General features: G+C 36.1%; 1 protein-coding gene across 2 annotated transcripts in view; it reads right to left on the reverse strand.

The window, feature by feature from the left end:
- The window catches only part of LOC137393569 (neurogenic locus notch homolog protein 1-like), a 29,003-nt gene extending 7,226 nt beyond the window's left edge, over positions 1-21,777 (reverse strand). The window contains exons 1-9 of one of the 2 annotated variants that reach the window (XM_068080183.1): positions 21,538-21,777; positions 16,795-16,916; positions 10,051-10,209; positions 9,476-9,708; positions 8,439-8,650; positions 7,775-7,878; positions 4,885-5,013; positions 4,121-4,306; positions 1,210-1,494 (exon numbers count right to left, since the gene is read on the reverse strand). In XM_068080183.1, coding sequence (XP_067936284.1) covers positions 1,210-1,494; positions 4,121-4,306; positions 4,885-5,013; positions 7,775-7,878; positions 8,439-8,650; positions 9,476-9,708; positions 10,051-10,209; positions 16,795-16,916; positions 21,538-21,617 — 1,510 coding nt within the window. In that variant the 5' untranslated portion in view covers positions 21,618-21,777. The remainder of the gene's footprint in view (positions 1-1,209; positions 1,495-4,120; positions 4,307-4,884; positions 5,014-7,774; positions 7,879-8,438; positions 8,651-9,475; positions 9,709-10,050; positions 10,210-16,794; positions 16,917-21,537) is intronic. The other variant, XM_068080185.1, reaches the window with a different exon arrangement.
- Positions 21,778-23,147: the final 1,370 nt, after the last annotated feature.

Raw genomic sequence — 23,147 nt, forward strand, 5'->3', positions numbered from 1 at the left:
ATACAGTACCACTAGTATGTATCACTATATACAGTATCACTAGTATGTATCACTATATACAGTATCACTTGTAAGTACCTCTATATACAGCATCACTAGTATGTACCTCTATATACAATATTACTAGTATGTATTACTATATGCAGGATCACTAGTACGTACCTCTCTATACAGTATCATTAGTATGTACTATCATATATATTATCACTAGTATGTACCTCTATATACAGTATTACTAATATGTACTATTATATACAGTATCACTAGCATGTACTATTATATACAGTATCACTAGTATGTACCTCTATATACAGTATCACTATTAGGTACTTCTATATACAATATCACTAGTATGTACCACCATATACAGTATCATTTTTATGTACTTTTTTGCACTTGAAGAAAGAATTAGGAAATTTTGCCTACATACAATCATGAAACGACAGGACATCCCTTCATATGCCGTAAAACCTCTATTTGAACGTGAACGCGCTGTATTCTTTAACCCTTTCCCTATATTGGCATTCAATTAAAAGTGACATTCAAATAAAGGGTGGCACTGTATTTTTTGACTAGCTGGTCAGAATTTTTAGAAAATAAACTATCCTGACTCTGTCTCGACAGTGTCGCTTTTAAAGTGTTGAAAAGAGGTAAAAGAAACTTTGAAATTAAAAAATAGACTTTGATACGCCGTAGCAATGGCTGCTATCATGTTGTACGGTTTTCCTAAAGAGTGTTCTCATCAATCTTCAAACCGTTTTAAAATTTTCATATCAGGTTTTAAGCCACCTTATGGATGAATCTGAAGACAATGGGTTGGATTTAGACTTTAGTGATTTCAAATCAGAGTGTCGTTCTGGTGAGCGTGACAAACAATCTCCTCAAACACACCGTCACTATAACCATGGTGAAAACAAAAGAATTAATTGTTATTGATGTAATTTAGCCATTATTGGACTATTTTGTGGACACTATTTTACTGATCACTTTCTATGATGAGTTAATAAAGATCAAATATACTGAATGTCACAATGGCAGTCATAAACAGGTGCTGTTCAACAAAAGTGTGGTGCCATATTTGTCAACTCTTCCCCTATAGTGCTGGCATTAGAGGTGGCATTCAAATAAAGGTGGCGCTCAAATAAAGGTTTTTGCGGTAATTCCTCTTTGTACACGTAACTGGTTCAAAAAACCATTGTTTGTCATTACCTTCCTCTTCTATCTGGTAGCCATCATACACATCAACAGGATGCGGCCTGCGAACTGCACGACGCTCACAACGCTGACCATTGAACCCTTGTTGACAGAGGCAGTAACGCAGCCGTAGCACAACATCATACAGTTCTTTTCCTCCATTGAAACAGTAGCCAGTCATGCTGACTTCTATGCCACAGGAGCCGCTTCTGCAGTCAGTGTTTTCACTATCCTCACAATTTTCACTCGGGCAGCTGTTTATCTGACAGCCATCACCATTACAGTTGTCAGGACCATAGGCTACAATATTATGAGTGTCAACACATGAGTTGCCGAACAATAATTAAAACTAAAGGTCAAATTAGACGCAGTTGTGCTCTGTGTCATTCTCAAATTACAAAGTTAGACTGGATGTGTGGTGCTGAGTTAGTTTTGGTAAATTCAACATGTTCCACTATTTTTTATGAACTTTAGTAACAGGCAGCAATTTGTTACTATAATAAGAGCCATTTTTTATCAGTCCAAAGTCATGCAAAGGGCCCTAGGAAAAAAGCATCACACCAAAAGGGTATCGAAACCAAGTTTTCACTACTGCACCACTCAAATCATGCTTACAACACAGGACGATCTCTCACAGCGAACACGACTGCCAGCGTAATGTACTAGTAGATATAATTTATTCCTTGTAAACTAACAGAAGGAAGCATTACAGGTTCCATAGCACACAGTTGTATTCCCATAATTATATATATCGAGTTATCAGCAGAACTATTATCAGTTTGGTAGATGTTTCTCACTTCCTATTGCTTTACCATAGAATCAAATGAATAACAAAACAAAACACGGCTAAATAGTTTTAAATAAATTATTTCATTTGTTTTTTAAATTTCTAATGTCTTTTTTAAAACTAGTGTTGTAATAATGAGGAATACACTAAAATACATATTATTATTATTTAATATTTGCTTACTTAATTGTAGATAAAGTTGACAAAACATTTGATATACAAACAGTCATGTAATCACTTGCATAACGCTTATGACGCACTATATTATTAATAATATCATTATGGCTAATATTAATAAAAAAATGAGTTAGTGATGTTTTTGGGTAAGATAGTTTTAATCAATGATATAAAATGCCCACAAGGATAGGCGAGGGCTATCATATGGGCGGCATTTAATGCTTGAGCTGTGTTGGGATTGTGCTAGCCTGGGTTTCGGGGCAAACACAGTTCTCGCGGAGCCTTGTTAGGTTTTTTTATTGCTGATATACGTCGATCGCGGATAACAAACCATGAACCAGCAAACCTTGAATTTCTACAGTGTAGGGGTAATACCTAACTAAAAAAATGAATCCATGGAAAATAAAACATTTCAAATTACCTATTTTTACCAATTACTTCGGAAAAACCCGAAGTACTATAATTATGCTTAAAAGTTGACTTGCAACAAAATGCACATTACAGTTATTTGATATCAAAAGATTCACCATGTTTTACTCTGTTGTGTGGTAGGTGCCAAATATGTGGAAATGTGATTACAAGCTCCTAAAAGCTCAAAAACAAGCAGTTAATCGCAGCCATCACAAAACCGCCGTAGATTAGAGTATCTTTCTAAAACGGCTCAAATGGCTCAAAAAGCTCAAAAAAAAGGCTTAAAAGCTCAAAAACGAAAAGCCGCCGTAGATTGGAATCCGTTTATTTCTCTGACAAAGCCATGACAGTTTGGTTATTGTCTTGTCACGTGATGTTCTCACGTAAATTGAAAGGTCAATAAAAAGCTCAATATAGATATAATAATCAAAATAATAATATATAATAGATATAATAATCAAATATAAATGCTCGCTACTTTACAGTTTTGTTTCAGCTTGAACTTATCGTCAAGTAGTAATCTGATCATATGGCCAAATACTTCAAAAATAATTTTTGCAGCGCTTTTCGATTATCACAGGTGACCAACAGGCTCATCATGATTATCAGACAATGATATGTACTCTTTCGAGGTAAGGTTAATAAATTAAATGGATTTTTACAATAAGTTATAAGATATCACTGCTAAAAGTGACAGCATTACAATGACGATAAAACAGATGCGTAAAAACAATAGACATGGTTTTATTGAATGCGGGAAGCATATTTGTGAAAATACTTCGACGAATAAGGTTGCATGAAAGTGTAAACAGAAACCATCTACCACAGCTACGTCATTTTTGAGCCGTTTTGGAAAGAGAATCCAAACTACGGCGGTCTCGTGTGGCTGCGATTAACTGTTCGTTTTTGAGCTTTTAAGAGCTTGTAATCACATTCCCACATACATGTATTTCGCACCTAAAAAACAACAGAGTAAGACATGGTGAATCTTTTGATATTAACTGTAATGTGAATTTTGTTACAAGTCAACCTTTAAAGTTAAATATAATTCACCCAAAATCACCCGAACAACATCCTTTTTCCCTAGTTTTTAGTACGGTAAATATTTTGCCACCCCTAATATAAAATGTCAAAGTCTTTCATCGCTGTCACATTGTTTGACCTGGCCAATAAGATGAAACAGCAGGCAAAGCTTTGCAGTTTAGTTTTCATACTCAAAATCTAAATATAAAACCTAATTTGGACCATTTCACAATGGCGACTATTAATACCAAGAATACTTGTGCATGGCAACTGACTGATCATAGCAGTGACAATACTGGGCAATTATATTTATTTGGCAACAAAATGAAACCAACAGATCAGTAAAATAACCACCATTGTTCATAATATTTGTAAATTTACAAGGGGATTTATTCAGCATGTTTTTTGTTCTGGTGCTATGTTCTGGTTCATCTCAACAGAGCTCGATCATTAAACCCCGCCCATATGATAGCTGTCGCCTATCCTGTGGAGATTTTATATCATTGGTTTTAATATTATAGTGATTACCTTGAGAAGGGGCAGAGTTTTTACAAGGCAAAGACTCTCCAGAGACAGCCTGACAATCTGATTCAACAACCACTGGATTAACCAGTGGCAGATTCTGATTGTGTGAACATTCAGCCTCCCCGGAGCATGGTTGCCAACCGGATGGAACACAGGCTTCTCCATAGACTGAAGACTGAGGCTGGTGACCTACATGTAGAGTGTGAAAGGAATGGTTTGACAGACGCTTTTGATAACATCAACAATAGGTCAGTATTTTGGTATTCGTTTGAAATGTTTTTGTATTACATATTTGTATTTCAATGGCTAATTCTGTTCACAGACAGCACGCTTTTAATGTTTTTGATAGTTACTAACCAAATCATAAACCTGCACTATAGTAACAATTTTTACTACTATTCGGACAATAATATCATTGCAACAGAAACATTTTCAAAATTATGTTTTACCAGAACCATAAAAAAGTCGTTAGTCGAGCGAATAAAATAAATTGTTTGACGTATAGAGTTTAAAATACCTTTCTTTGTTAAGAGAGCGGACATTGAGAAGAATGTTGTTAAAAGAGCTTAAAGGCTAAACAATAATTTTTCACAATCTTATGCCGTTAGATGTGATGGATACCAAGCTACAGTTTTTCATCAAGTATCTCTTCTTTGGCTTATTACAGGGAAGGACAACTCATAATAATCTTCTGTGGTCTATTTCTGTCATTGTATTGAGTTGTCGGGCTATTTTCATATAAGTCAAGGTTGTTAGCAACTGCTAACCTGTTGGGCAGATGAAAGCAGCATCTCCCCTAGATGGAGCTTTATCAATGCTTTGGGTTAAGGCTGTTGTCGGAAAGCATATGTTTCCTTCCGAGGCAGAGATTGCAGGCGTGTAGCCCTCAGGACACTCTGTAAATGAAGCCCAAAAATACAAATCTTCCAGTCAAAACTTCCATTTTTACTATAATAAGAGCCATGCATGTTCATCTGAAGCCAAAATGAAAGCGTTAAAAAAATATTGCACTGCACAAGAATCGAACTCAGATAAATAAAGTTTTCCCACCAAACACACTATGATTTGCACCACTCTACCACCTTGCTCTACCACAGAATAATTGTGCACATAGCTATTACACATGATGATATCTCACGGCACACGGGACTCTCAGGGTACTAGTTAAGACGACTGCAATTTCTACAAGTTTAAAATAGTTTGTTTTAAATTCGTGTAACACATACATATGATGTAATGTTGAACATAGTCGAGTGGGCCGTTAGGTTGTCACATGTTTTCAGGGTTTTTTTTTGTGAAACTTTGTCTCACCTTGTAAAGCGTGGAACATATTTTTTATTCGAACTGGTGATATAAAAATAGTTTAAAGTGTATAAGTTAGTGATATGAAGAGAATAAAAGTATAAACTGCCTCTGTAAGTGGATTGAACATACGATGAGCTCAATTGACCTACATTCGTGGAACAGATTTATAGAAAAAATTGATTTATGTATTGAGAGTACAGCTGAGAGGAGAGGTTATGAAGATGGTGATAGCGACAGAGTGCCTATTATGATAGGTAGAGCTAGGTTACTGCCACTGTTGAGAGCTATTGGGCATAACGGTAAAAAAATATTAAGAGGTGCAGGGTTTAGTGTAGATGGTGCAAATTCCACTTATGAAGAGGCGGTGGTCATTTTGCAGAAATACTATGGTAGAGCGTTTTTGTAAAGGGACATAACTTCTTGACGACTAGACAGGCACTTGGGGAAAGTGATAGAGAGTACTTATGAGTTGAGAGTTTAAGCAGATATGCCGAGGTAGAGAATAATGCTGATAGGGTAAGGTTTGTATTTGTAGTGGCAGTTAACGGGTTGAGGGATAGAGAAGTAAGTAGAGATCTGATGAAGATCGCCAATTTGACTTGGGTGTTGTTAAAAGAAGCATTGAAGGCTCGTGAGACGGCAAACAATGCAGACAGGTTCTTGAGAGCAGATAGTAGAGATAGCGACTTGAAAAGCGAGATTAAAAAAGAAGTAGCAAGGGTATCAGAGTGTGACAGTCATGTGCTGTACTGGAGTGGTGGTGATAGAGGGTACGTCTTAGGAAATAGCTATTATACTAGAAGTAGTCCTAGGAGTGGTAAAAAGTATTATAGAGATAGTAGTAATGAGTGTGATGTTAGTAGGTATGGGGCAAGAAGTTGAGAGTATAACAACGACAGGGTCAGTAGGAAGTATAGAGACAATAGCAGGGAGAAGTATGTTTCTAGATATGGAGCAAAGAATAGAGAAGGTAGTGAAGATAGAGTATGCCACAATTGCAAACGTAGTAGCCTTTAAATGTGAAGTTGTCCCTCCATTAAATGTTTTTCTTGTGGGTAACGAGGACATGTATCTTGATATTGCAGGGATAAGAGTAGAGAAGTAAACTATGGCAGTCGAGATAGCATTAGGGAGAGGTATTGGGGCAGAGATATAAGGAATAAGTGGAGTAGACCCAGAGATAGCAGTATGGACAGTTGAGGTGAGTGAAGGCGCCAAGAAAGTAGCTGAACCAGTATCTGTAGTAAGAGAAGGTTTGCTCTTTTTAGCTGAGGTGTTCAGAAATGGAATTGTGGACAGAGATGGTCATGAGAGAAAGGTAGCGGAAATTAAGAAGAAGGAAAAGGAGGTACAGAGGAAATCAAAGGAGAAAATGGCTAGGCTAAAAGCCAAGCGTGAGACAGCAGTCATGGAGTTGGAGAATGTCAAGGCATTCAGAGTAGCTGTGCAGGAGATAGCCGAGGTTCAGAGGAAGATTGCTGGTAGCAGACCTGCACTGGCAGAGGTTCAGGCCGAGCTAGATAAATTTGAGCACATGTCAACTCCTAGCTCTGTGGTGCCATCCATGTGCAGCCAGTTACGGCCCAAGTGGAGACCTTTCACAAAATGCCTGTTGCCTGCCTCTTTTTGGAGAGAGTGAGGTAAATATGGAAGAGACGGAGATAAGGTTGAGGAGTCATAACTGGCCCAACCAAAAGTCTCCGGGCTAGTCGGGGTTGATAAAAGTAATGTTGGTAGTGACAGTAGTCACAGTAGAAGTATTGGTAGCGGCGGAGGTCAGGGCGATGGAAAGCAAGTACAGACTGGCAATGGAGCTGGCAGTAATTAGGAGAGTATTTTTGGCAGTGGCACAGGGTCAGACAAGCTAGGGGTGTAGCCTATAGAGTCTACCCTAACAGGTCAGGTAACAAGTGACACAAGTAAGGTGAATTACTACATCTGGTTGTTGTTAGCAATGGTGTGGCCCAGAATAAAAAAGGGCATGTTGTATTATGGGATTTTTTAGGCTCAGGCTATATTGGCCTGTGAGCTCACAGGTGGTCTTAGCTCACAAGCAGTGCAGGTGGTCTTGGCAATTACGAGTGAATAAAGCTGAATAAAGCTAGCAAATAAAGCTAGTTAGTAAAGCTAGAAGATTAGGTAGTTTAAGGCAGTATGGGGAGTATATAAGGAAGTGTAATATTTATTCTTGAATTATCTTTGAACTTATTATCGAAGTCTATTCATTTATACAACAGCATCTTTAGAAGCTTTACGCACCTAATTAGGTTAGATTTTTGTTTCTATGGAAACGCAAACTTCTACTAATTATAAATTCTATCCTCTCCATTGAGCTATGAAGTTGAGACTTACGTTTACTGGATGGAACATTTATATCAGCTTTTTCTTGAGCTTGTAAATCTGTCTCTACAGGTACAGGTTTAAAATATTTCCTGTTTTCTATGTCTTCCTCAGGTCTGTCAATTACAGATGTGTATAAAATTATCATACGATCAGAGCTATGAGCAAGGTGAACTAGTGCAGCAAACAATTGAATTGTGGCAGAGGATTTAGTTTTAAGCAGTTGAGTATACCAGCTTTTCTATTAGTCATCATGAAAATTGTTCAACCAATCAAATTGAGAGCTGACTGGATAAATATGGGTGTCCTACATTTGCAGTGGTTATAGTGAGAGGCGGCTAGCATTTTCTTTGAAAAGGTTGTTAAGAAATTGTGTTTTAGCGAAGTAACAGCAGGCAGTATGAGTATAAGTTGATTGTAGAATTACTGGGACATTTCGCTTTGTAACAAGTATTCAAAAGTGATTTTAATAACAATGAGCTGCAGGTTTTATTGACCTAGAATCTATCAGTCAAAAATGTTTACATGGGAAGATGACTCCAGTCATAGTGCTACTATTTGGGTGAATGAAATGGCTTAGCTAGCTTTTTGAAATGTGCTTTGTGGGTAATATCACTGTCAAAAGTCAAAATTTAGTACTTAAAAAAAAGAAGAAAACTCAATTCTTATTTCATACCGCAACGAAAGAGTTGTCTTCTCCAACTTTCCGTTTTCAGGTAGAGTGACAATTTGTCGGCCTCTGAAAGCTGCAACTTGCTCATTTTCTGCTTCCTCGTTGACCCATCTTGGATTTATCTCCTCTCTTCTATTCACTTGGCTATTTATTTGGGTTTGCTGACCAGTCATGACGGCTTGTAGGTATCCATTACCAGTTCTTCCGACAGCGACCTATATAGTATCAATAGAATTGCTATGTCATAGTTTCTATGATGTAATTGAAACTACTAAAGAAGTTGTGAGCAACTTCAAATCTAGTGTTGCTTTCAAGTTTCCAAGAAGGTTTGCAAGTGCGACGGACAACTTGATCTATGAGCTGCCGAACAACTATCTATCAAACCATAAAGTTACCCACAAATAGAGCTAGCAAATAAGCTATCAGCAACAATTCTTCCAGTCTAATCAACACAGTTTTTCATAACACTTCTAAAAGCGATATTTTGCTCTGCTTTGAAGGCTAGTAGTATTTGACTATTATAACCTAAAATCAGTCAGTGATTAGCCTCTGGTCTACAACTACAATCAAACCTAGTATAGAAACTTTAGTACATTATAATTTCACCCAAAGATCAGTTTCATCAGCAGTAATTAACAGTATTAGCATAGTACTAGCTAGTACTTCTTAGTACTAAAGTGCTAAGAGTTGCACTTGACTCCAGCTTTTGTTGATGTTTAGCACTTATTCTAAAGAGGTTGACTTAAAGTCTCTGTCTCTATATTTTGTTAATAAACTCAGAGTCCGTCTCTGTACTTTGTTAACAAACGCAAAGTTTCTTCTTCTAAAGTTTATTAACAATCTCCAAGAGTCTCTTTACCTTGTTCATGAACTAAGATATTTTGGTTCTACAAAGCTGAACTCCTGACTATTCCGTTCTTGTGACCTGTTTAAAAGATTTAAAGATGGCTGTTCCCTCACTTTTGACAGTTTCAAATGTTATTTAAGGTTAATAATACCTACATGTACATTATTAATAATTTTAAATGTTGTATTTTTACCTGATTGTATGGCACTGACAGTCTGTCACTTTTAATGTCCCATGGCCTAAATGGCTTCGGAGTCGACTGAAATCTCAGCTTGGGTTGTCGTGATGTTTCTTGGACAGGAGTCGGAGACGTCGTTGATTCTTTGCTATTCTTAGTGAGTTGCCTGTGAATATCCTCCATATTCACAACGACATTGAAGTCTTCTATATTTGGTGGAAGTTCAGTTGAGTCACTTCCACTTGTTACTGGAATGTAGTTATAGTTAACATATACTAGCTAAGGCTAAGTCTGTAACTTTAAGTTCTTTTCAACTGAAAAGATGTAAAATAAGTAGTTTTGGTAGTCAATAGTCAATGATACTTGAAGTATTTAGTACAATTATGATTGTAAACATTAATATGTAATGTTTTTCATATAGTTATATTAGTACTTGATTATATTCTACATCAATTCAAAAAAGATTACATGTAAGTTGTCAATATTTCACTCACAAAGTAGACTCAGCAAGTTTATAATCAAGGATATAATGGTTAATCATTCACATCAGTTGCTAGGTATAAAGTAATTGATATATTGTAGCTGCATACCTCCATTGCGCAACAGGTAGACACGTTTTTCGGGTCGAGCATTCAAATAGGAAATGCCATCTCCTTCCATCCTTCTCTGTTCATCCAAGTTTGTATAGCTGATGATCTCCTTAGGCTTTTCTTCAAACCTCAGTCGAGATGAGGGTACAACTGGAGTAGCTACAAGTAGAGACTGGGTTGAGTGCAAAGACAAATCAACAGATAGTTGAGACCCTTATAACACATATGATATACATGTATGATATGTGCAACATTCATGACATTCGGTACCATGCATTATTTTAGCGCACATGTCGCACTTGTCAAATATTTCACATACAGTGTATTCAGAAGGAACATATATAGCCGATATTTGGCTATGCTACGGATTAGGAAGGCATTACATGTTGTGCACTAATCACCAGTTTTCAGCAAGCTGTGTCAATGACATAAAACCTGAGTTTTGTAGTGAAATTACAACCACATGCTCCTAATATCGTGTGCTTAATATAAGCTAGCTAGAGTACAGCTACAGTTTGTACACCAGCACTTTTCATTACGTTAGACGCAATGTTTTTATTAGCAGACGATGGATTTCTGTTCAGGTCATAGTGGGCCTTAGCAGAGATAAGTCGTGTTTTGTTTTTTTTTGTCTAGTGAACTGATTTGAGGAAACTAATAGGTGTTTATTTTATTCTACTTTGTCACTTTTCATGTTTTTGTATTCAAGCCTATAAATTGTACACTTGAAACTTGATGAATAATATTATTTCAGTCTTGCTGGTGTCATGCCTATGATAAAATAAAATCAATATAAATAGCAGTGAAAACATTCGAAGACTGCTCACTATAGTTTTATTATAATAATAAGTTAGGTAGACATTGTGAGTTGATGCTGTTGATGTTGTTTTTAAGGTTGTAACTAAATGCTATTGGTATAAATTTCTCTTCACTTTCAGAAATCATGTTTCCTACTGCAACTATTAAAAGAATTTGTAGGCAGCTGTCAATAAACCTGCCATAAAAACTAAATAAAATCAATAAACATAATTATTTTAGTTTTCCCACGCTGCAGGCACAGTTAGAACAAAATATAAAAAGTATTATTTCTATTTTTGGCTATTTTTATAGTCTTATTTTTGGCTCTTTATAATATAATAATCAAACAAAATAATTTCTTTCCTAATTGCACACCTAGTAAATGTTCTGACCAAAAAAGCTAGCTTTTTTTGTCAGAACATTTACCAAATTTTACATTTACTGTACTTTTGACAAATTTGTAATACATTTTGCTCGATCAAACAAAAGAATTTCTCTCTCAATTGCACACCTAGTAAATAATCGGACCAAAAAAGCTAGCTTTGTTGAAAATCTATACTTTAAATGAACGAGTTTCATAACCGACTTTTGTACTTTAAAAAAATGCTTCACCTACTTTGAAAGTATTATCAAGTCAAGGATGTTACCACCTTAAATTTAGCTGCTTGATGTTATGTCTTGTGGTTTTAAACACTAAAGTAGATTGGAGTAATATTGACAGTGTGCATTGACTCATATATAAAGAATTGATTTCATATATTACCCAGTAGTGCATGTCTCTCACCTAATTGTGCATGTCTATCACCTAGTAGTACATGTTTATCACCTAGTAATGTTTGTCTGTCACTTTGTAGTACATGTCTATCACCTAGTAGTCCATGTCTATCACCTAGTAGTACATGTCTATCATCTAGTAGTGCATGTCTATTACTTAGTAGTATATCTCTATCACCTAGAAGTTCATGTCATCACCTAGTAGTACATGTCTATCACCTAGTAGTACATGTCTATCACCTAGTAGTCCATGTCTACCACCGAGTAGTACATGTCTATCACCTAGTAGTACATGTCTATCACCTGGTAGTCCATGTTTATCACCTAGTAGCATATGTCTATCACCTAGTAGTGGATGTCTATCACCTTGTAGTACATGTCTATCACCTAGTAGTACATGTCTATCACCTAGTAGTGCATGTCTATCACTTAGTAGTACATGTCTATCACCTAGAAGTTTATGTCATCACCTAGTAGTACATGTCTATCACCTAGTAGTACATGTCTATCACCTAGTAGTCCATGTCTATCACCGAGTAGTATATGTCTATCACCTAGTAGTAGGTGTCCATCACCTAGTACATGTCTATCATGTAGTAGTACATGTCTATCACCTAGTAGTACATGTCTATCACTTAGTAGTACATGTCTACCACTTAGCGGTACATGTCTATCACCTAGTAGTACATGTCTATCGCTTAGTAGTACATTTCCATCACCTAATTGTACATGTCTATCACCTAGTAGTGCATGTCTATCAGCTACGGAGTACATGTCTATCACCTAGTAGTACATGTCTGTACCTAGGAGTACATATCTATCATTTAGTACAAGTTTTTACCATAATGGATAATGCTAAACTTACCATAGCGAGCCACATATATCTTTTAACAACGTTAATAATCAGTACACAAATCACCAAATTTTAATTTCAAGATAAATTATTGCTGATATCGTTCGGCAGGAAAATTTTGCCCTAGCGAAAAAATAACAAAAAAGCTGTTTGTTTCTTATAGTTAGGCAAATAATATTTTATAACAGGGGCATCGTAACGCGTACATGCAATGCTCAAATAATGCTTCACTTGGCGTGTGCATTTGCTATACCGTATATAATAGTCCCTTTGATCAATATGCCTTGTATAGCTCAGGGTATAGCACGTGGATTTAAAACTTGCAGTGGCAGCCTCCATGAGTTCAAATCCAACATAATGCAGAATTTTAAATTTCAAGATTTTAATAACTATAGCTGGACATAAACAGACGCATATACACATACACACCAACTTTGAGAACTACATATTGACTAATGTACAGAATAACTGTTCCTCTTAGTAATATTTAACATTCGACTCTAATACTCGTGAAGAAATATTCGTGGCTGAATTTTTTTGAGTTGTGTTGTCTATCACCTGCTGTGCTGCGAGGTTTAACAGGATCTGTTGAAACAGACAGTTTACGACATTTGAAATGGTTAAGAATAGTTTGTCGGACAAGTTCTTTTACACAAGGAAATTTTGCTAATGTGCAGAGCCTAACGGAGGAATCAAATGATCTATTTCCAGTCTCTGTTACGTTAGAACAATGTTCATCAAATTTCCTAATAATTAGTGTCACTTGATGCAGAACTTAAGAGGCAGCATGAAAAGGCAGCAGTTAGGATGTAGCGGTGAATATGGAAGGAGTGAGTAAGGCTGTACCGAAGGCATCAGATTCATATCAGCTGCTTAAAACAGTGTAGACTTGTTGGTTCAAATTGGATCCTGTTTAAGTACATTAGATTGCATCAGGGAATGATTTAGCCTATAATTGACCTCTTTGATTTGTATTAATTTTCAAAGAATCAAAAACTTTAGAGCAAAAAGAGCTTCAATGTTGAATTGATTATCAGCTGATGAGATGAATCGTAAGCATAGATTTCTGACTAAAGCTAATAGTAGCTGTGACTCCAGCAACAAGTTTTCTATGTTCTAACTGATAGTTTTAGATATTATTCTTTAGCTACAGAGAACAGCAGGGGTCAGCAACCTTGATTTTGAACTGAGTTTTAGAATATAGAGATATCTTTATTACCTTTTAGTGAGTCACTGTGAAATATATAACCTATTATTAGTTACTTCCTTTTGGGTTTATATTTAGTCTTTACTATAATAATAATATTTATATTTACTATAAAAAAAGCTGTGTGTCAGTCAAGAGCCATGTTAAGCGCGAGGAAGCAGGACTGCACCACTCAGGAATCAAACCCAGGCTATTCAACTTCCCAGCCAAGCACAATACCATCTGCACCACTTGACCGCTTTGCTGCAGTGTGGAATACTTGTGCTGTTGCATATTACACAGGCTAATTTCTCACGGCACTCCCACTGCCAGGGTAATAGTATTTATAAAACAAATGTCATGCATGTTTTTTTCAACTTTCTTATGGTATTCCTAGCTTTACTCTCAGCATTTGGGATTTGAGCACCATAAAGCTGGGACTGGTAGATATTTTAAAATCATTGAACAGTTGCTGCTGCTATACACATGAGATTGGTGAATAATTGAGTTGATTCACTTATACCAAGTTCACCAAGTGCTACTCAAATCCACTGTACTCTTACTACAGTCCTCTGATGACTAAACAAAGAAAAAGAACCTCTAGATGAACAAAGATCCTACTATGTGATGAGGCTATATTATTCTTGCCCAACGTTTGTAGTCAAACTAATGGGAGCTCAGACTAACTAGGTGCTACATTTAGATTAAGTGAAAATGCACTCTCTACCATCATCAACTAGAAATTCTCCTGTCATACAGCCTACCCCACCCTCCCTCCCCCCCCCCTCTCGATCAAAGTGATATTGGAAAAAAGAAAGGGTACTGCTGGTTGAAAAATGCAATATTAGCAGTCAAATGGCACTGCAGTGCAATAGGAGAACTGCAATGGTAGCTGCAATGGTAGCTGTAATGTACTGGGTGTTATTATATACAGCAAACAGCAATAATAAAAGGAAAAGATTATATGTTTATGTCTCTCCCCTGCAATAGGAGAAATGCAATATTAGAAGGAAAATGGCAAGCTGCTGTGTAATATACACAGTTGGAAAGTTGGTTGTGTTGAATGTAGAATGGTTTTGACAGCGATCTGTAACAGAAAGCAAGCATTAGCATTCACGTGTGTCTAGAAGTTTTTTGCAAACGAGCAAAATAAAGAAATGGGTCATGTCACAGAAACCATGGTTATGTCGGGTGGGTGAGATTTAAAATTATCTACACTAGCAGAAGGAGAAAATTCTCAATTATTTTGAACAAAAAAATTGATTCCAGCTTAGTTACAGCAGATTTTATGGTCAATAAACTGAATGCATGTTTACCAATAGTGTGAAAACATTGTTTTGAGAAAACTGGTGTTAAAGTTAGAGAAACGAAAAACAATGAAATGTAAACAACTTTGTTTACATTTCAAAACGTCATAGCAACCAATATCAAGTTGTGATATTTATTTAGATATCTGAATTTATATCCATAAAATTATGCTGAATTTAAAAATCTAAACAGATTTTAGTTGGTTGTCATAAAAATAGCTGTATATCTATAAGAAAGTGTAGGCCTATTACTTAATTTTGCAGATATTAAAAATGGCTTGGCAGTACCGCGATATTGGGCAGAGCCGTAGTACCATCAACAAAATCTTTAGAAAAATAATAACAGTAACATATTGCACACCATCGGTCACTATATACTTCAATCTTGTAAGTTCGAATGATTATTCTTATAATTAAGTCTTGTAATAATCTTATAAAATCGAATAATTAAATCGAATAATAAAATCGACAAAAAAGAAACGATTACCTTTCAGTACTTCTACGTTAATTACAGAAACCTTCGGCAATTGTACAATGCCATAGACTGGTGAAATGTGCTCGCCTTTCTCGTGAAATGCGCACAGCTTAATAGTTCTACTAACTGTCGCACGGCTTTATTGGCGTTTTGTTTGTCGGTTTTAATTTTGATTTAAAAAAAGCTTGTCAGGTTTTAATGGCAACTTTAGGCCAAATCAATCTGTCTATTTATGTATTATCCAATCAGATGGGTAAGTTTTAGGATATTGTCTCAACTTTTCAAAGACTTGGTAACATATTTAAATAGGTTTATATGTGTTTTGTCTCATTATTATACTTAAAGACTACACAAAAATGGTTAAATTTTTTTGATGGGATTTCAGTACAAAGGTTTGGTTTTGGCAAATGATGAATAATTTTTGTGAGTTGTGTGCACATATGCATTTATCATAAAGCTCCCAAACAATCGCTTGGCTAGTGTTTGATTGTGGGACTATTTTATTCTTGAGAAACTGGAAAGTCAAAAGAGATTTTAGCCTGATTTTCTATTAAAAATTTTATAACAGGAAAGCATGTCCAGTAATTATAGTCTATGTTGTCAAAATATTTGATCATGTTGTATTTTAATATAAAATATTACAAACTCGGTGTCTGATGAAAAATAATGTTGTTCGTTATTAAAATATTGAGCTTTATAAAAGATCAGAGTTCTATCAGGCTAAATAAATCACCCAATGGTGTGTAAGAAGCCAACAATCCATTAGCCAATGATGGACCACTAATGGGCACACAACTCACACAAGCAAAGGCTTCAAATACTATGGATATGTGAAGGCAAGATTTAGTTTTTATAAGGGTTACTTTTAATCCTATCGATATTTGACCAAAGATAAATAGCATGATCCAATGTAGACAAGCATTTTTAGTATTTACATGTTCACCTCCAATAAAACAGTTTAGACTGTGTTCTTTGATGAAGTGACGTATGCAGTAGAACTGCTAATGTTAATTTTCCATTTTTAGGTAAAGTTTCACCTTTTTTTGTATCTGGTGTAGAAGCCATTACAATTTTATACAAAAGCAGGAAGTTTTAAAATTCTTAGTAAGTTGATAAGCAAAATTCTATTTTTATTTAAAAAATTTAAATGGCTGTCGTTGTAAGAAAACTGAATCATAGCTGTTAGTATTTTTTACATTCTGTTAGTTTCTTTTAAACACTTTTCACTAGTTGCTTCTAACAATATACTTCATGAATTTATCTTTTAGTAAATGGCCTTAGCTGAGACTTTAAACCTTTCGCTCTTCTGAAAATTGTAGGTAGACACCACTGAGTAAAAAACGTGACCAACCTGGAGGTGCACTGGTGGGAGGCTTTCTGTTAAGAAGACATAGTCCATTGCGCTGTGTGAAGCCAGGGCAACAGTACCTGCCAATGTCATAGTGATAGCAGATGTTAGGCCCCCTCAGCCGCCTAAAATATTAAACAAAATACCTGATTTATTAAACGCACATTGAAAGGTTATGCAAGGTCAGCCCATTGCTTCCCTCTATGCTTGTATCATACAGCCTCTACTAGCACATTGAGTCAGGGCAAACTTTAATACATTCATGTCGATCCCTGATTTCACATGGGGTAGCGTTATCACCGCTGCTCTCCTTCAGATTTTTTGGTGCTACTTCTCCTCTGAAGTGGATAGATTTTTAGTAAAAGACAAGGCTCGTTTTTCTGTCCTAGAAGAATTCTGAATCAATCTCTACGGCATTGTTGATCATTATAAATGTTGGCCTAAACTAAACTGCTGTAAAACCTTTATTTGAGCGTTACCCTCTATTTGAACATCACCTCAAATGGAATGCCATTATAAGGGAAGGGTTAAAGAACACAGCGCCATAGTACTCAAATAGAGGTTTTACGTAAATCATCTTAGTCAATTGGTTTGCCATCTTGATTGCGATGGCCTCTTCGATACAGATTATGGGTAATTAGTTTTCTGATATTAAGCTTACACATTAGAGGTCAGACATATTAAGGAAATTTGGCTCTGGCCACTGAATGACTTTTTAGCAAATTTAGGCAGTAGTTCAGTTAACGGGTTTGAATATAGCTTGAACATTTGAACAATTCTTAACTCCAAAAGTAAAATAAAGAGTTATCTTCCCTTTGTATCTAATCACTATTATCCAAAGAGAAGATAACCCCTTACACAGCATCGTACAACAGTTCATTCACCCTGCACAGGTCTGTAGACAAACCAATGAATGGTTAACAGATTACACCTTATTTGATGTTATGCATTTGCATTCCTGTATTAGCCCAGTTTAGTATCATGGAGTCTGGGTTAAATAAGATAACTTAGTTTACTAATACTTATATTAAATTAATCACGCCCTGAATCGCTCTTTTGAAGATTAATGGCTTTATAAAGCTCTCAATAAATACTTTTAAAGAATAGATTGCCAATTTAAAAAAGCAAAAAATCTTTTCAAATTTATTTATCAGAACAATAGGTTTTTTTTCAATTTTGCTGTGATAACGCTAAAGCCTATTTATTTCTTCATCATTCCTAAAAAGAGCACCTAGCATTCGTTTTAGCAAACTTTAAAAAAGTTTTTCAAATGGTGCAGGTAAAAGGTTTATTTTCTCGCTGATACAAGTGAACAAGTAGATACAGTTGGATTCAACGCTTCGGAATGCTGATGTTCAGCAAGGAACCTTGCGCTGAGACTGCATGGTGAGGGGCAGCCATGTTTGCCTAATAGCTTTTCATGATGCTTTGTAAGTACTCATTAATGTTAAATAAATCCTCGCTAACTGTAGGATAGGTTACAGAGCCATTAGTCTATAAACATCTTTAGAAATATGTTCTCTTTGTTAATGTTTGCAAAATGAATTACAGTGTTGAGAGGCTTACTCCAAATTTAAAAGGTGTGATCATTGTTCATCGATTCAGCCAATAAGGCGTGGAAAATATATAAGCCTTCCACATAAACAACAATCTATGCTATCAAAGATATGGGGTCCCCACATTGACATCCACATCATCCACAATTGTTAGCCCAGGTAGCCAAGGCTTGTGGTAACTCTGTGGTTTGTTGCTTATACTAAATATACAGGTTAAAATGCAGTCATAGCATTCCACATCCATATTGTTTCCTTATAATTTCCTTACAAATTAGTCTATGAAGCTTGGTGTGCGTGACCCAGCCATTAGGAATGTGAAGTATGACATGTGCTGACATGGCAAGGAATGTGCGTGTAAGAGGTAACTCGTGCAAAACTTTGAGTTCATGTTCTGACTCGAACAAATGAGCCTTTGATCAGCTAAGTTGTACAGCTAGTTGAGTATCCAAAGTACTGTGAAAAACTGTTTGACCGCAATAAACAGATTCCATTTCCAAACAGCCAAATGTTTTGCAAACAAACAACAAATGTTTGTTGCCTTTCTAAACAATGTCATGTTTGCAGACATTTCAAAGAGTTGCTTGAACCATATAAGCAAATGTAGCCACACGCAGAAACGCATGACAAGGTTTACCACCGACGTGTTGTCACTGTTAAAAAAGCCACATAAAATTGAAATCTGTGGAGAGCGTATTTGTCTGACAACCTAACCTTAAAATTCTAAATAAATCTTCATATGACAAAAGACTCGAACGGGTGCAGAAATATTTCACATCAGCAGTGGCAGCTGTAAGGCAATTATAAAAGTTGATAGTATACTTCTTGCTGCTTTGCAAATTGTTTTTAAGCAGATAATTTGTCGAGTTGGTTTAGCATGTCTTTTGTGATCACCCAAGTTTATTGTGACTACCCAAGTTTATTGTGACCACTCAAGTTTATTATGACCACCCAAGTTTATTGAGACCACCCACAGCTGGTTTAGCGTGTCTATTGTAATTGCCCAAGTTTATTACAGTTGCCCAAGTATATTGTGATCACCAAAGTTTATTGTGACCACCCACGAGCTGGTTAAGCGTGTCTATTGCAATTACCCAAGTTTATTACAATTGCCCAAGTATATTGTGATCACCAAAGTTTATTGTGACCACCCACGAGCTGGTTTAGCATCTCTATTGCAATTGCCCAAGTTTATTACAGTTGCCCAAGTATATTGTGATCACCAAAGTTTATTGTGACCACCCACAGCTGATTTAGCGTGTCTATTGCAATTGCCCAAGTTTATTGTGATCACCCAAGTTTATTGTGATCACCCAAGTTTATTGTGACCACCCAAGTCTATTGTGATCATCCAGGTTCACTATGACTACCCAGGTTTATTATGGCCACCCAGGTTTATTGTGATCGCTGATGTTTATTGGCCAACCATACAATCTGCTACCACCTTTGTTTATTGCAGCCACAAAGCTGACATGTATTTAAGCTTCTTCTAAAACAATATAGAGCCATAACAATGGCACATTGCAACATTATTAATGCCTACACATTGAGCGTTTGCATATTTGGAATTTTTATATCATAAAATTGCAACGCTGAAATTTGGATTATGCAATATTGGCTGGTATTAATTACACTAAGCTATGACCAAAACAATGTATTTTTTACATTAATTTTCAATTCTTTTAAAACCAGTTATTTTGTTATTTATTCTGTATTAGCCGGATGTCTAGGGTTGCACAAGTAGTAGAAAATCTTTTGTACAGAAGATTTCCTTATAATCAACATATTCAGCATCAAAATTTACCATTCTAACTTTTAAATGAAGGAGTTTGTTTACTTTGGTGTAGTTTACTATTTCTGTTTACTGCGTTTATTTCTGTGTAATTCATACCGTACCGGCTGCACTGCCGGTACGGTATATATATATATATATATATATATATATATATATATATATACTGATGAGTACAAGTCAGAAATAGGGTAATTGCGCTCTTCGCTCTACTCGAGTAAAGTTTATTAGCAAAACATCTCCAAAACTACTGAAGATAATAAAAAATGAAAATGTATGTACTCATGATAGATCAATCGCTAACAATAATACACGTTAATAGCCAATCAGAAACTGTCCACAGAAGTTATCAACTGCAGCACTCATCACTCAAACTCAATACTCTTTAGTATACTGGTTCAGACAAGCATGCATGTCAAACTCTGCTAAGATAACAAATTTGGAATGTTCTAATGTTATGTAATCATAAGAATGAAAGTGAAGACAACTCCTAACTTTATGTTTTGTGATTTATGCTGTACTTGATGAAGGCTTCATTAAACTACTAAATAGATGATAGATAAGTATTGAATGTTTCTAGTACTTCTTTAATTAAAGAATTAAAAGGCTAAAACTAGCTGTCTACTTTCGTTCAACGTATCTGTTAATCAGCAAGCCAAATGGCTCGATGTTAGACAGCGAAATAATCTTCTATGGCACAGAAGTACGTGAATATTAATATTGTGTAATAGTTGAGCACAAGTAACTCAAACCTACTACTCAAAGACTATGCTTCTGAGCAAACTTGTTACACAGCTGACATTACATCAAGCTAAGCAAATCAAAAATTAAACAAATCCCAGTTAAACCAATCAGAAACCAGTAAAATCCCAGTTAAACCAATCAGAGATTAATGAAACTTCAGTTAAACCAATAAGATATTAATCATATTCTAGTTATTCTAACAAGAAATTAATGACATTAACGCAAAACCAATTAGAAGTAAATGATATCCCAGTTAAACCAATCAAAAACTAGGACCATCATTGCTAAACCAAACAGCAGTTTTTCTAACAAACTATTCCTATGGTGTCCCCTGTTAGTGTTGAAAGAGTAACTTTGTCAAATGAGAATGCTGTTTGCCTGTACTTTGAGAAGTCCAAATAAGATGATGTTTGTTGTTTTCCTAAAAAGTCACTCATTTGCCATTCGGCTCATATATGCACTCTATTCAGGAATCAGCAGATAGCAATTCATATTTTTGCCTTATTTACCGTTTTTTCAACTATCTATGCATAAACTGTACAGGTTATTTAGTTCTGTACAAATGTTCATTGACTTGGCATGTATATAATTTGTTGTTTCTATCCAGAACGCACATCCCTGTTTGTCTTTCTTTTTGCTTGGATTAGAGTTACTTACCCTCTGTAGAGTGCAGCTTGTGTCTGTAGAGCAAACATCAAAGTAAGCAGGTAGATGCATAATCCACTTCTATAATTCATCTCTATGTTTGCAGTCTAACTTTCTCTCAAACTTAGTTTGTAAGAAAATGGCAGCAGAGGCTCAATATGCTAAGCTAAGACAACGATGTAGAAATCTTGACTGTATTTCTGTACAGATTGCGGTCTGAAAGGCAAACAATGAAAGTCTTGTATAAAATCAGTCCAAGCAGCTCGACTCGCACGCAGGCACTTGATAACAAAAGAAGGACTGATAGGATTATAAACAGCCTGTCATAGCTGCCTCCTCGTTCAACCTGGATTAGCTTAGATGATAGAATTAACCAGCGATGCATTTATTGTTGGAAGCAAGGCTATGCTGCTATAAAATATCATTATCTAATTGTGTTGTGATTAAAGACAGCTGGATGTGGGGAGACGCTTAGAGACGGGTTTAGATTTGACCACTATGCACTCATTGCTAGTAGCCCCCTCTAGCTCCTTGCTTGCTAGCTTCCAGCAATGTTATGTTATCTTTAGCCTTTCTATATGGACTGTGTGAGAAATCCCTTGTAGATGGAGTATGTCTGCTTAGCTTACTGGAAGCAGAGAACGTGTGTGTTTTTAAAGACAAATGTTGTCTCTATGATCTAGGCTAGACATGTCTGAATGCAAAGGCAGGGGAACATCCATGACAAGCTATTCGAGGTTGGATGCCATTCCTGTCAACACTAGTGACTTTTCTTAAGAATTGAACCCCAACAGGTCAGGCAGTCGAGACCACTAGACCACAGGCTACCTACTACTAGACCACAGACTACCTATTTGATTACAACAGTACTGAACCAGACAATGCCACAAATGAACAGCCTTGATTGCGTGTATAATTGACACCTCATAAAACTCCTGTTCCTAGAGTTAGGATAATTCTATGAATTTTGCTAATGCATTTGCCATTTAGTCAATACTTGCTACCAAAATGACACATTGCTGGCATTCTAACAAGAGATCATCTATGCTTGTATTGCATATTCAACCAGCCTGACACCAATAATATGAGCTCTGCAACATTGCAAATAGCCCTCTACTTGTACCACTCATCAATATATTGACCTGTAGCATCGTTCAGACATAATCAGTACCCTAGTACGCCGTCAAATGCAAAACACATTGAGAAGCTCAATGCTTTGAAGTTAGAAAAATGCTAAATTAGATAAATAAAATAGTGTGGCTGAGAGCTGTTTATAGGTCATTTAGGCACCCCTCTTTTTGCTGACAGCTCGCTGTTGTGTTAAACATTGAACTATTTGTGGGCTAAGCAGCAGCTTCCTATAGTAACTTAATACTAGATTTTTGCCAAACAAGTAACCGGTAACTTGGTCACTTATTACCGAATTACCGGTCACTGTTGCTGTCAGTCAACAGAGTGGCGATAGCAGAGACTGACCTCGGTAAATGGGCCTATGAGGAAGCTCACCTTTTTGACAAGGTATGACAGGTGTAACTCTCGAAATATGAACCAATAAAAGGGGAATAAAGCAAAAGTACTCGCTTATAAGTGAAACTCAACTAGGCAGGCTTTGATTTTACTTC

The sequence above is a fragment of the Watersipora subatra genome, chromosome 4, assembly GCF_963576615.1.
Source record: "Watersipora subatra chromosome 4, tzWatSuba1.1, whole genome shotgun sequence".
Taxonomy (NCBI): Eukaryota; Metazoa; Bryozoa; class Gymnolaemata; order Cheilostomatida; family Watersiporidae; genus Watersipora; species Watersipora subatra.